Raw genomic sequence first — 13079 nt, 5'->3', positions numbered from 1 at the left:
CCCCTTCGACTCCGTCCCGAGCGCGGCGGGCCAGGGCCTGGCGGGCGCTGCGGGTGGGGCGGGGATGCTGGGGGTCTGCTCCCGGGCGCAGCGGCGCGGCTGGTAGTTGGCGCCGAGGCAGCGGCGGGGCTCCCGGCGCGCGGCTGGATGCCCGGGGCCTGCGCTTCCCTGCGCTTCCCGCCGTCCAGGGGCGCCAGTCATGGGCGCTGCGGCCGCTGAGGCGCCGCTCCGGCTGCCGGCCGCGCCCCCGCTCGCCTTCTGCTGCTACACGTCGGTCCTTCTGCTTTTCGCTTTCTCTCTGCCCGGGAGCCGCGCGTCCAACCAGCCCCCGGGTGGCGGCGGCGGCGGCGGCGGCGGGGACTGTCCCGGCGGCAAAGGCAAGAGCATCAACTGCTCAGGTAGGACTGGCCGGAGCGCGCCCCTGCGGCCCCTCCCTCCCTCCGCTCCCGCTGCCGCCTCCCTGCAGGTCCCCGCGACCCGGCTGGGCCGGGCCCGGGCGTGGGGGTCCCGGGAGCTGGGCCGAGGGTGAGCGAGGGCGCGGGGCAGGGCGCAAGCGCGCGGTGCGGGCTTGGGGACCGGCGTGGGGCCGGGGAGTGGCTGTGCGTGAGTCCGTGTGTGCCGGGTGGCTGGGCGCGGGCGGCCGGGAGTGTTGGGAGGAGGTGAGGCCCGGCCGGCGAAGGGGAGGCAGCAGCCGGGGCCCCCGGTGTGATCGTGGGTGTACACGCGGGAGCGCGTGTTTGTGTTGTGAAGGTTCAGGGGAGGGAGGGCGGCCCCAGGCAGGGATTTTCTATGTGTATGTGTGACGGTGAGGGGCCAGGGGAGTGAACGTGAGGTGGGGAGATTCCTTCTTCGGGCACTCGGGTCTCAGAGGGGTCGTGTGGGTAAAGGGAACGGGTGGCCCAGAGGACGCAGATTGACCAAGTAGAGTGACAGTGTGTGTCTGTCTTTTGGGTTGAGAGGTGGGCGCTCGGAGCTTGGAGTGACCCCGGGTCTGTGGATATGAGCAGGGAAGGTCCTGGGGCCCGGGAAGTGACCCTCTGCTTTTGTGTGTTGCGCTGGGTGAATCCAGGAGCTCAGGGATGTGCCGGGGGTATGCACTGAAGAGGAAGGGTGCGGGTCCTGGGGTGAACCTCGTTTGTGTCGATTCAGAGGGAGGTTAGCTAGGGAATCATCCTGTGTAGGATTTGGCTAACAGAAAGAGGCAGTTAGGTCTCAGGGAGTGCCTCTGTGTAGCAAGGTGTGAGCCTGGTTAAGGTGGTGTGGAAAGAGGGAAGCGGTTCCGAGGGAGTGATCGTGTGCGTGCGTTTGTCTGCTTTGCGGGAGGGCCTGGAGGTTGGCAGCCACGGGAGCACGGGAGTGACCTCTCCCCTCTCTCCAAGGCCGTCTGCACCCCCTCAGCTGCTGGAAACAAAGAGCCTGCTGGGGACGAGACTGTGGAGGAGGGTATCCTGGCCGTGAAGTTCCCTTTTCCTTTCACAATGGGTCCCAGAGGAGCCCTGGGGCAAGGAGAGGCTTCCAGGTCTCATTTAGGGGTGGGTAGGTCCTCCTGGAGCTGGCCTGGCAGATGCTAGTGATCATAAGCCACAGCCTTGCTAACTTGCCCTTTTATCAGTTCTCGTTCTCCACTTGTCTTCTTTGAACCAAGGGTGGGAGAAGCAGCATGGAGGGTGGGGGAGAGGGGGAAAGAGAGGGTGGACAGGCCACAGGGAATCCGGCTGGTCTGCCTGCCAGACAACCTTTGTACCCAAAGGGCTCTTGAAGGGGCATTGTTTTGTGGGGAGTCAGGAGGGAGACAGAGGGCCTCAGCACAGATGCTTATGCTACCCTACATGAAGGAAACTTTTGGCCTGCTGTTAAGGTTTGAAGGTCTAAAAATCTTTTAATAATTTTCATAATGGCATGTTTTATGATGGGGGAGGGGTTAGCATAGTAAACAACAGTGTGTCCATTAAAACTTTTCCACCCATGAAATAACTTTTACTTTATTTTTCTAATTAAAAAAAACCTTTATTTATTTTTGGCTGTGTTGGGTCTTTGTTGCTGCGTGTGGGCTTTCTCTAGTTGGGGCGCACGGGCTTCTCTTGTTGCAGAGCACGGGCTCTAGGTGGATGGGTTTCAGTGGTAGTGGCACGTGGGCTCAGTAGTTGTGGCTCGCGGGCTCTAGAGCGCAGGCTCAGTAGTTGTGGCGCACAGGCTTAGTTGCTCCACAGCATCTGGGATCTTCCCCGACCAGGGCTCGAAACCGTGTCCCCTGCACTGGCAGGCAGATTCTTGACCACAGCGCCACCAGGGAAGTCCTATTTTTCTGATGTTAAGTGGAATATGGGATAATATTTTAACTATTAATCACACTTTAATGGTTAAAAATAAAAGTCATTTGTATATTAGAGTGCCTTTTTGTAACAAATACTGGTTATCAAACTAGTAAGTGATCACACCATGTCAAAATATTTTACGGGCTAATGTGCTGTGGTTATTTGTTCTTGCTGAGATAATTTGTCCTTAGCAAAATAAAGTGTGTATTGACGGATTTTTTTTTTTTTTTTTTTGCCGTATGTGGGCCTCTCACTGTTGTGGCCTCTCCCATTGTGGAGCACAGGCTCCGGACGAGCAGGCTCAACGGCCATGGCTCACGGGCCCAGCCGCTCCACAGCACGTGGGATCCTCCCAGACCGGGGCACGAACCCGTATCCCCTGCATCGGCAGGCGGACTCTCAACCACTGCGCCACCAGGGAAGCCCCTTGACGGATGTTTTTGTGTATGCATTCTAACTCTTTATGGATAGTACAAGTTTTAAGAAAGTACATACAGGGCTGGAAACCCACAGGGTGTGGAAAAAAGGGACTGATTTGGGGATTTTGGCCCTTGCTAAGCAACTGTGTGATTTGGAGCAAGTTACTTAATTCTTCTTAGTTTCCTCTTTTATTAAAAGAGGGATTTGGATTTAATAATATCTGAGTCTTCTTTCAAGGGTATACTGATATTTTGATATATATAACAGTAAATTAGGCTCATCAAATAAAATGTTTCCTAATGCTAAGATATACTTGAATAACTGGGTCTAGAGCTAGAGTTTTAACTAAATGATATTTGTAGATTCTTGTCATAACTCTTTCTAGGATGAAGATCTGGGAATGATTCATATGAAAAATGAAATTAAAAAATGTATTTATTTATTTTTGGCTGCGTTGGGTCTTCAGTGCTGTGTGTGGGCTTTCTCTAGTTGCGGCGAGAGGGGGCTGCTCTGTTTTTTTTCTTTAATAAATTTATTTTATTTATTTATTTTTGGCTGCATTGGGTCTTCGTTGCTGCATGTGGGCTTTCTCTAGTTGCGGCGAGTGGGGGCTACTCTTCGTTGCGGTGTGCGGGCTTCTCATTGCGGTGGCTTCTCTTGCTGCAGAGCACGGGCTCTAGGTGCGTGGGCTTCAGTAGTTGTAGCACGCGGGCTTAGTAGTTGTGGCTTGCGAGCTCTAGAGCGAAGGCTCAGTAGTTGTGGCGCATGGGCTTAGTTGCTCCGCGGCATGTGGGATCTTCCTGGAGCAGGACTCAAACCCGTGTCCCCTGCATTGGCAGGCGGATTCTTAACCACTGTGCCACCAGGGAAGCCCCGGGGCTGCTCTTCATTGCGGTGTGCGGGCTTCTCATTGCAGTGGCTTCTCGTTGCGGAGCACGAGCTCTAGGCGCATGGGCTTCGGTAGTTGTGGCATGTGGGCTCAGTAGTTGTGGCTCGCAGGCTCTAGAGCACAGGCTCAGTGGTTGTGGCGCACGGGCTTAGTTGCTCTGTGGCATGTGGGATCTTCCTGGACCAGGGCTCGAACCCGTGTCCCCTGCACTGGCAGGTGGATTCTTAACCACTGTGCCACCAGGGAAGCCCCGGAAAATAAATTTTTTTAAGTTGATTAATTAGAGAGCTATAATACTCCAGTCTGAACATAGGCATCTATTAATGCAGGTTGAGATTGTGCATAGATTTTTTTAGTAGCTTTTATTACCCAGGTATTTTCCACAAAGTTTACTCCTTTACATGTTTGAGTTTTAAAATCTAAATGCTGGCCTTGACTCCCTGTTGATTTTCATTTTGGGTTTTGGACCGTCATTTCAGCCTACTCTGACCTTTCTGAAGCCTGATTCTGTCTGGCTGTGTAAGTTGGGTCACTCACAGTTTTGTGGCCCTTGTAAATGTGAAGAGCAGATCTGTGACTTTATTAAATTAATAGAAGTTGTCTAGATTGTGGAAAAGAATGGAACTATGTGATATTTTACTGCTGACTTCCTTCTAAATCGGTTGATGTTGATACATTAATCAACCAGATGTTCAGCCAGCTATGCATCCTCCTAGTTGCATTTAACAGATTTTTGAGCTTCTGCTGTTCAACATTTTCCCATTTTGTTCGCCAGCCTATCATTAAAAAATTCTGTCAGATTGTCTTGTTTGAATCAGTATATATATATGTCTGTATCATCCATTTTCCATTTTAGTAATCATATCAAAAAGCAAATGTCATAGTCTGCCTTAATCAAGAGCACATGGTGGCTTTTTCTTTTTATTGTGTTCAAAAACTTATTTACCCATTCTAGAGTTTTTCAGTGGATATGTGGCAACTTTACTTACGGATTTTTTTTCTGGATTTCCATTTCTCCTTTTTTGAAAATTGAGAATGCATTCTCTCATTTCTGGTCTTCTGGCACCTTGTCAAGATAGCTTAGATAATCAGCAGTCAGATCTTAAAGTTTTTTCAGTACCATGGAGTATGATTTGTTTGGATCAGAAAGCAAATTCTTTTGAACTAGCTCTCTATTCCATTACTGTCCACTTTCCATGCCACTTACCTTAGATGTTAGCTTTGTTTTATCAGAGTTCTACCTTTCCTAGTTTGAAGATCATGCTCTTTGGAGAAGATTACATAAACAAAGAAGAAACTGAAAGGATCTGTATCATCCCTGTTATCTCTTGATGTTACAACATCTTCCCTAAGCAGTGGGCCCTTTGTTTATCTCTTCTTGTTCTAAACAGGACTTAAAAAAAAAATTGTCCTCTGTCTCAGTTCTCCACTCATTGTGGACTTTATACTTATTGTTTTGATTTTATATCTTTTTATTTGTACTTATTCTTTTAAAAATCTAACTTATCAGAAAGCTCCATGTTCATCCAAAGAGAAAAAAGTCTGGAAATACAGGATTTTTGTGAAGAAAAATGAACCTTGAACCCAGGAGACCAGGTAACCTTAGACATGCCCCCCCCCTTTCATTTATAATGTGGAGATAATGATAATAGTCTTTTGGCTCTAGAATGTTAGAGAAGAAAAAATGAGGCTAAACATGTGAGACATAGATGTCTTAGGGAATGGGGTTAAAGAGAAAGAAAAACATTCAGAGAGACCAACGAGCTGCATTGGTGAGAGATGTAAGGTGGAGAATTTGAAGTAGGTGTTTAAAATGTCACGGGAATTAGAAGTGGATCCTCTGGATTGTGGTGGTGGTAAGGATGATATAAACTTCAGATTAAGAGAAGTGCCTTGTTGAGAAATTAAGGAAACACTCCCATTTACCATCACATCAAAAAGAATAAAATACCTAGGAATAAACCTACCTAAGGAGTTAAAAGACCTGTATTCCAAAAACTGTAAGACGCTGATGAAAGAAATTGAAATGACACAACAGATGGAAAGATATACCGTGTTCTTGAACTGGAAGAGTCAGTGTTGTTAAAATGACCATACTGGGACTTCCCTGGTGGCACAGTGATTAAGAATCCACCTGCCAATGCAGGAGACACGGGTTTGATCCCTGGTCCGGGAAGATCCCACATGCTGTGGAGCAGCTAAGCTCATACACCACAGCTACTGAGCCTGCACTCTAGAGCCCATGAGCCACAACTACTGAAGCCCACATGCCTAGAGCACGTGCTCTGCAGCAAGAGAAGCCACCGCAATGAGAAGCACATGCACCACAACGAAGAGTAACCCCCACTTGCCACAACTAGAGAAAGCCTGCACACAGCAATGAAGACTCAATGCAGCCAAAAATAAATAAATTAAAATAAATAAATAAATAAAATGACCATACTGTCCAAGGCAATCTACAGATTCAGTGCAATCCCTATCAAGTTACCAATGGCATTTTTCATAGAAATAGAACAAAAAAATTTTAAAATCTGTATGGAAACACAGAAGACCCTGAATAGCCAAAGCAATGTTGGGAAAGAAGAGCAGTGCTGGAGGAATTACGCTCCATGACTTCAGACTATACTACAAAGCTACGATAATCAAAACAGTATGGTACTGGCACAAAAACAGACATATAGATCAATGGAACAGGATACAAAGCCCAGAAATAAACCTATGCACTTATGGTCAAATAATCTATGACAAAGGCAAGAATATACAATGGAGAAAAGACAATCTCTTCAATAAATGGTGCTGGGAAAACTGTGCAGCTATGTGTAAAAGAATGAAATTGGAGGGAATTCCCTGGTGGTCATGGTTAGGACTTGGCACTTTCACTGCCGGGACCCAAGTTTGATCCCTGGTCAGGGAACTAAGATCCTGCAAGCTGTGTGGCATGGCAAAAAATAAACAAACAAACAAATAAAAGAATGAAATTAGAACATTCTCTAACCCCATGTACAAAAGTAAACTAAAAATGGATTAAAGACGTAAATGTAAGACCAGATACTATAAAACTCATAGAGAAAAACACAGGCAGAATACTCTTTGACATAAATTGAAGCAATATTTGTTTGGATCCATCTCCTAGAGTAATGGAAATAAAAACAAAAATAAACAAATGGGACCTAACAGAAGTGCCTTGTTAGTGGCAATTCAGGATTTTGGGGAATAAAAAGTGAATTTTTCCTAATTAGTATAAAATCTTGATCAGGACACTTTTAGATCCCTGGTATGTAATATGTGGGTATTTATTAACTTATTTAGTGAAACTTGATTGAATACCTGCTTAGTATAACCTAATATACTAGATATTAAGGGAATATATGAGTGGTCATGTCTGCCTTCAAGGGCCTTATGTTCCAACAGAGGTGGTTAGTTAGCCTCTTATAAATATACACAGGAAACTTCTATTTACTAGACCTGGGCTTTCTCCCTCTTCCCTCCACCCCACTCAAAAGTAAGCATTTATTGAACACTGACAGCATTGGAATTTTTAAAACGTGTACAGTTAAGTGATTTTTAGTATAGTCACAAAGTTGTACAATCATCACCACTACCTAATTTCAGGACATTTCACCCCCAAAAGAAATCCCATACCTATTAACAGTGATTCTATGTTCCTCTTTCCCCCCAGCCCTTAGCAACTACTAATCTTATTTCTGACGTTATGGATCTGCATGTTTTGGACGTTGCATATAAATGGAATCATACAGTATGTGGCCTTTTGTGATTGACTTCTTTCACTTAGCCTGACATTTTCAGGAGTCATCCATGTTGTAGCATGTATCAGAACTTTATTCCTTTTTATGGTTGAGTAATATTCCACACTATGGATGTATATGGCACATTTTGTTTTTCTGTCAGTTGATGGACATTTGGGTTGTTTACACTTTTTGGCTGTTATGAAAAATGCTGCTGTGAACATTCATGAACAAGTCTTTGTGTGGGCATATGTTTTCAATTTTCTTGTTTAGCTCTAACATTTTGCGGAACTAGCAAACTTTCCTAAAGGAGCTGCAACCATTTTAGATTTTCCCCAGCACTGTATGAGGGTTCCAATTTCTCCACATCATCTCCAACACTTGTTATTGTCATTTTGATTATAGTCATCCTAGTTGGAGTCCTGGTTGAAGTTGTGGATCAATGTGGTTTCGATTTGCATTTCCCTAATGATGTTGAGCACATTTTTATATGCGTAACGGCCATTTATATATCTTGTTTGGAAGAATGTCTATTCAGATCCTTTGCTGGGCTTGATTTTAACTTTCTGTATTAAACATTAGTAAACCATACTGTCCAAATCCCACAGCACACAGATGCTCCAGGGGTAGGTTAACTCTGGTTTGTCGGTGTATCATTTGATTTCTCTGCTTACCAAGAATCAGTTGTGTTTGTTCTCAGATTTACTTATACCACTGGTAGTTGTGAGTATAAATTAATAAATATTACTCAAATAGATGAAATGTGAATGCACGAGGAATTGTTTTTATGCATTGTTTTGGAAAGACTTGATAACGGCATGAAGCTGAAAGAATTGCCTTTCAGTGAATTACATTGTGGTCAAGACAGCTGAAACAGATTGGGGAAACCTCATAAATCTCTGGAAGGACTCTGCTCCTACCAAACTTTGCAAGTATTTTTAAGTCCCGTTCTACTGTAAAAGAGAGGAAAACGGACATTGCAGATAATGGATTATGAGTGTGGTTTATCCAAGGAAGGGGGGAGCTGCATTTGGCAGACCCAAAGGTCTTGATGGCACATGGGGAAATGAGTGTACATTTATATGTTTAAAGTTAAAAATGGTTATAATATGTATGTGTCATTTTAAAAAATGATTCCTTGCTCTACCCGACTTTTATGATTAATTCATCAGTGAGAGTTTCCACTATGAAAGGTACCCTAAGGAAGATACAGATACAGTGTTGAGGGAATGAATAATTCTGATTTCTAGGCATCACAACAACACTTTCTCTGAATAAGTGGCACTCTAGCTGGTTTTTACAGGCAGAATGTCAGCCTGAAACACCAGCCCCACTTTTGCCTGAGGCCTTTGCTGTTGATGTTCCTTTTGCCTGGAACCTTCTTGTCCCAGTTGTTTATCCCCTCATCTCCTTCACGTCTTTAATATCACTTGCAAAATGATGCCTTAAAATTGCACGCTTTTCTACCTTCCACCCCTTCTGCCCCTCTCCCACTCTAATCCTCATTTATGTTTTCTTCCTGCTCCAAAGCACCTTTTCCTGTGTGACCTGTTATACGTGTTACTTATTCTCCGACTCCTCTGTGTAGATCCATGAGGGCAGGGATTTTTGTCTGTTTCTTTCACTGCTGTGTTATCTGTGCCTAGAACTGTGTCTGGCATAAAATTAGATGCCCATCTCATATATATATATTTTAAATTAATTAATTAATTTAATTTATTTATTTTTGGCTGTGTTGGGTCTTTGTTGCTGTGCGCGGACTTTCTCTAGTTGAGGCGAGTGGGGTCTACTCTTCGTTGCAGTGCACGGGCTTCTCATTGCGGTGGCTTCTCTTGTTGCGGAGCATGGGCTCTAGGGCATGCAGGCTTCAGTGGTTGTGGCATGCGGGCTCAGTAGTTGTGGCTCGCGGGCTCTAGAGCGCAGGCTCAGTAGTTGTCGCACACGGGCTTAGCTGCTCCGCGGCATGTGGGATCTTCCTGGACCAGGACTCAAACCCGTGTCCCCTGCATTGGCAGGCGGATTCTTAACCACTGTGCCACCAGGGAAGCCCCCCATCTCATATTTATTTGTGGAATTAATGACTGAATGAACGTAGAAACTGAGAAGAGTTGGAAGGGGTATTCTCTGGGCCATGGGAATGCTGTTGGAAAAGGTACAAAGATGCGACAGCGAGGGGAATATTTGGGGATACTGGGATGTGGGGATTAAGGCAGGAGGTGAGTCGCACAACTGCCACCATATTAGAGGAAGGCCTTGAAGACTGAGCTGAAGGTTTGGCACTTGCTCTGAAGACAAAGGGAAACTTAAAGGATTCGAGTGACCTTGTGGTTTTAGAAAACAAAGTCTGGAATTGTTGAAGATGAAAGGGAGAAGGGAAGAGACTGGGAGCATGGTGAAAGATAACAGTAGTGGAAATGGGGAGAACTCAGAGGACTTGTTTGGCCTGTACTGTATTTTTAAAAACTGCATTGGTTGTTAACCATTAAAAATCTTGAGGTGTCACTTAAAAATCTGGATTGTGGTCTGCCCTTCTAAACTTGGAGGTATTGGTAACATTAGGCTTTTGCCACGTGGCAAAAATCCTCCAGAGTTGTCTAGGGGGCATCAGCTGTTCACTTTCTTAGTCTCTACCCAGCCATCCTTTCATTGACCTTTTTCTCCCTTAGCTTCTGGATCACCTGCCATAGGAGGCGGGATGAACTGTGATGCTCTTGATTTGGGATGGAGAGCCTGTTTGGAGGAGGGTCAAATTGGTGTGTATTCCTTCCCTCATTCCTGTTACTCACCATCACCAACTTAAATGCAAATCCTTATTTCTGCAGTTTCAAACCCTTACCATCTGAGCACCTCTCCTGCCTGTACTCCTTGCAACTGCTGCTGCACTCTGTTCTTTTTTTTTTTTTAACATCTTCGTTGGAGTATAATTGCTTTACAATGGTGTGTTAGTTTACATTTGGTAGTATATATGTCCATGCCACTCTCTCACTTCGTCCTAGCTTATCCTTCCCCTTCCCCATGTCCTCAAGTCCATTCTCTACGTCTGCATCTTTATTTCTGTCCTGCCCCTAGGTTCTTCAGAACCATTTTTTTTTTTGGTTAGATTCCATATGTATGTTTTAGCATATGGTATTTGCTTTTTTCTTTCTGACTTACTTCACTCTGTATGACAGACTTTGGGTCCATCCACCTCACTACAGATAGCTCAATTTTGTTTCTTTTTATGGTTGAGTAATATTCCATTGTATATATGTACCACATCTTCTTTATCCATTGATCTGTCGATGGACACTTAGGTTGCTTCCATGTCCTGGCTTTTGTAAATAGTGCTGCAATGAACATTGTGGTATATACTCTTGTTGAATTATGGTTTTCTCAGGGTATATGCCCAGTAGTGGGATTGCTGGGTCATATGGTAGTTCTATTTTTAGTTTTTGAAGGAACCTCCATACTGTTCTCCATAGTGGCTGTATCAATTTACATTTCCACCAACAGTGCTGCACTCTGTTCTTTTCCTTCTCAACCTTTGCCTTGAATCCACCTCCTACCTCTTCGTATTTGAAAGCTACCCTGCTATCTCTGACTATACAATTTTCCTTGAAACACTCTCTAACGATATTTTTATCATATTTAGTTTTCCTTTATTAATTTTGTATCTTAGTTTTAGTACTTCCTCTTTTTCAACTTTTCCTTTTTTTTCTTTCTAAATTCTTGAGGTGGAAACAGATCGTTGTTTTTCTTTTCCTTTAAGACCACAGGCATTTATGATAACATTCCTTTCATCATTGTTGTAAAATTTATGAATTTAGATATGTTACAGATAGATTGTTTTGTGGTTTTGCATTATGGTCTAAGAATGTGTCATAGAATTTCTAGGTTTTCACATTAGAACTAGCTGTGTCTCTGCGTTCTAGTATGAGAACACATTTTATGAAATATACCTCAGAAAAGAAAGTGTTATTTCCTTGGCTTCTTTGTCTCCTATTATATAACTATTTTTTTTAAATTAATTAATTAATTAAGTTATTTTTGGCTGCGTTGGGTCTTCGTTGCTGCACATGGGCTTTCTTTTTTCTAGTTGCGGCGAGCGGGGGCCACTCTTCCCCGCAGTGCGTGGGCCTCTCACTGCAGTGGCCTCTCCTGTTGCGGAGCATGGGCTCTAGGCACCCGCACTTCATTAATTGTGGCACGTGGGCTCAGCAATCGTGGCTCACGGACTCTAGAGCGCAGGCTCAGTAGTTGTGCACGGGCTTAGTTGCTCCGTGGCACGTGGGATCCTCCCGCACTAGGGCTCGAACCCGTGTCCCCTGCATTTGCAGGCGGGCTATTAACCACTGTGCCACCACGGAAGCCCTCCTATTATATAACTATTAATTTTACTTAAACTTAAAAAAATTTTTTGATTTTCAAACTTTGAGATAAGTTAATGTAGTATACCCAGATTTCCCAATTAAGGTTTCACCACATTTGCTCTATCATAGTCTCTTTCTGTATCTAAGTCTATCTATCTCTATCTCTATCTATATGTATGTATATCTCTATCTACCTTACATCTATATCTATATTATATCTATATCTATGTATCTAAATCTTTCTTTTCTGAACCTGACTCTGCCAAGTTGGCTCCTACCAAGGGAAATGGTTTAATTTATGCTTTATATCAGTTCTGTACTTTAAATTCTTTGTGTTGTCATCTATTGTTAATGAAACATTGAAGCCTCCAGTTATGATACAGGTTTATTTTTCACAATTTTTCTTATATTTTTGTTATTCTGTTAGGGACATATACATTGAATAGTTTTTGTTTCATTTTTTGTTGTACTTCTTATTTTTGTGCAAGGCAGATTTAAGGAATCTCCTGAAGTCATAATGTTGTCCATTCCTTTTTGGATTTGTGTTTGTTTTTTAGTTTTAAGTGTTGGGATTTGTTTCCCAATGTATATGTAGACCATTCTGCTTTCATAGGTATTCAGCCTATTTACATTAAGTGAAGTAATTATGATACTTGTGCTACCCTCCATTATCGTGATTATCTTTTAAAATGTAAAATCCAGTTGTTTTTAGTATAGCCACAAGGTTGTGCAACCATCACCACAATCAATTCTGGAACATTTTTGTCCTCCCCAAAAGAGACCTCATATTCTTTAGCAGTCACTCCCCAAATCCCACTCCCACAGCCCTAGGCAACAACTAATCTATCTTTTGCTGTAGATTTGCTGTAGATTTAGACATTGTATATAAGTGGAATCATACAATATGTGGCCTTTGGTGATTGGCTTCTTTCACTTAGCATAATGTTTTCAAGGTTCATCCATGGCATAGCATGTATCAGAATTTCATTCCCCTTTATGACCAAATAATAGTTCATTGTATGGATAATACCACATTCTGTTTATCCATTCATCACCTGATGGACATTTGGTTTGTTTCTACTTTTGAGCTATTATGAATAATGCTGCTATGGACATTCATGTACACGTTTTTGTGTGCACATATGTTTTCAGTTTTCTTGGTACATACCTAGGAGTAGAATTGCTGGGTCACATGGTAAGTCTATGTTTCACATTTTGCGGAACTGCCAAACTGTCTTCCAAAGTGGCTGCACCGTTTTATATTTTCACCAGCAATGTCTGAGGGTTCTAATTTCTCCATATTCTGGCCAGTACTTGTTATTGTCTTTTTTATTATAACCAACCATCTTTTAAGTTCATA

At 43.6% G+C, this 13079-nt stretch overlaps 1 protein-coding gene across 1 annotated transcript in view; it reads left to right on the top strand.

Annotated features, from left to right (window-relative positions):
• The first annotated feature begins 1 nt into the window (after position 1).
• The window catches only part of TMEFF1 (transmembrane protein with EGF like and two follistatin like domains 1), a 93238-nt gene continuing 80160 nt past the window's right edge, over positions 2 to 13079 (top strand). The window contains exon 1 of the mRNA XM_007461636.1: positions 2 to 398. Within this exon, the coding sequence (XP_007461698.1) occupies positions 200 to 398 (199 nt within the window). The 5' untranslated portion in view covers positions 2 to 199. The remainder of the gene's footprint in view (positions 399 to 13079) is intronic.

The sequence above is a fragment of the Lipotes vexillifer genome, unplaced genomic scaffold (assembly GCF_000442215.2).
Source record: "Lipotes vexillifer unplaced genomic scaffold, Lipotes_vexillifer_v1.1 scaffold809, whole genome shotgun sequence".
Classification (NCBI taxonomy): Eukaryota; Metazoa; Chordata; class Mammalia; order Artiodactyla; family Lipotidae; genus Lipotes; species Lipotes vexillifer.
Note: the sequence above shows the minus strand (reverse complement) of the source record. Positions and strands in the feature narration are given on the sequence as shown.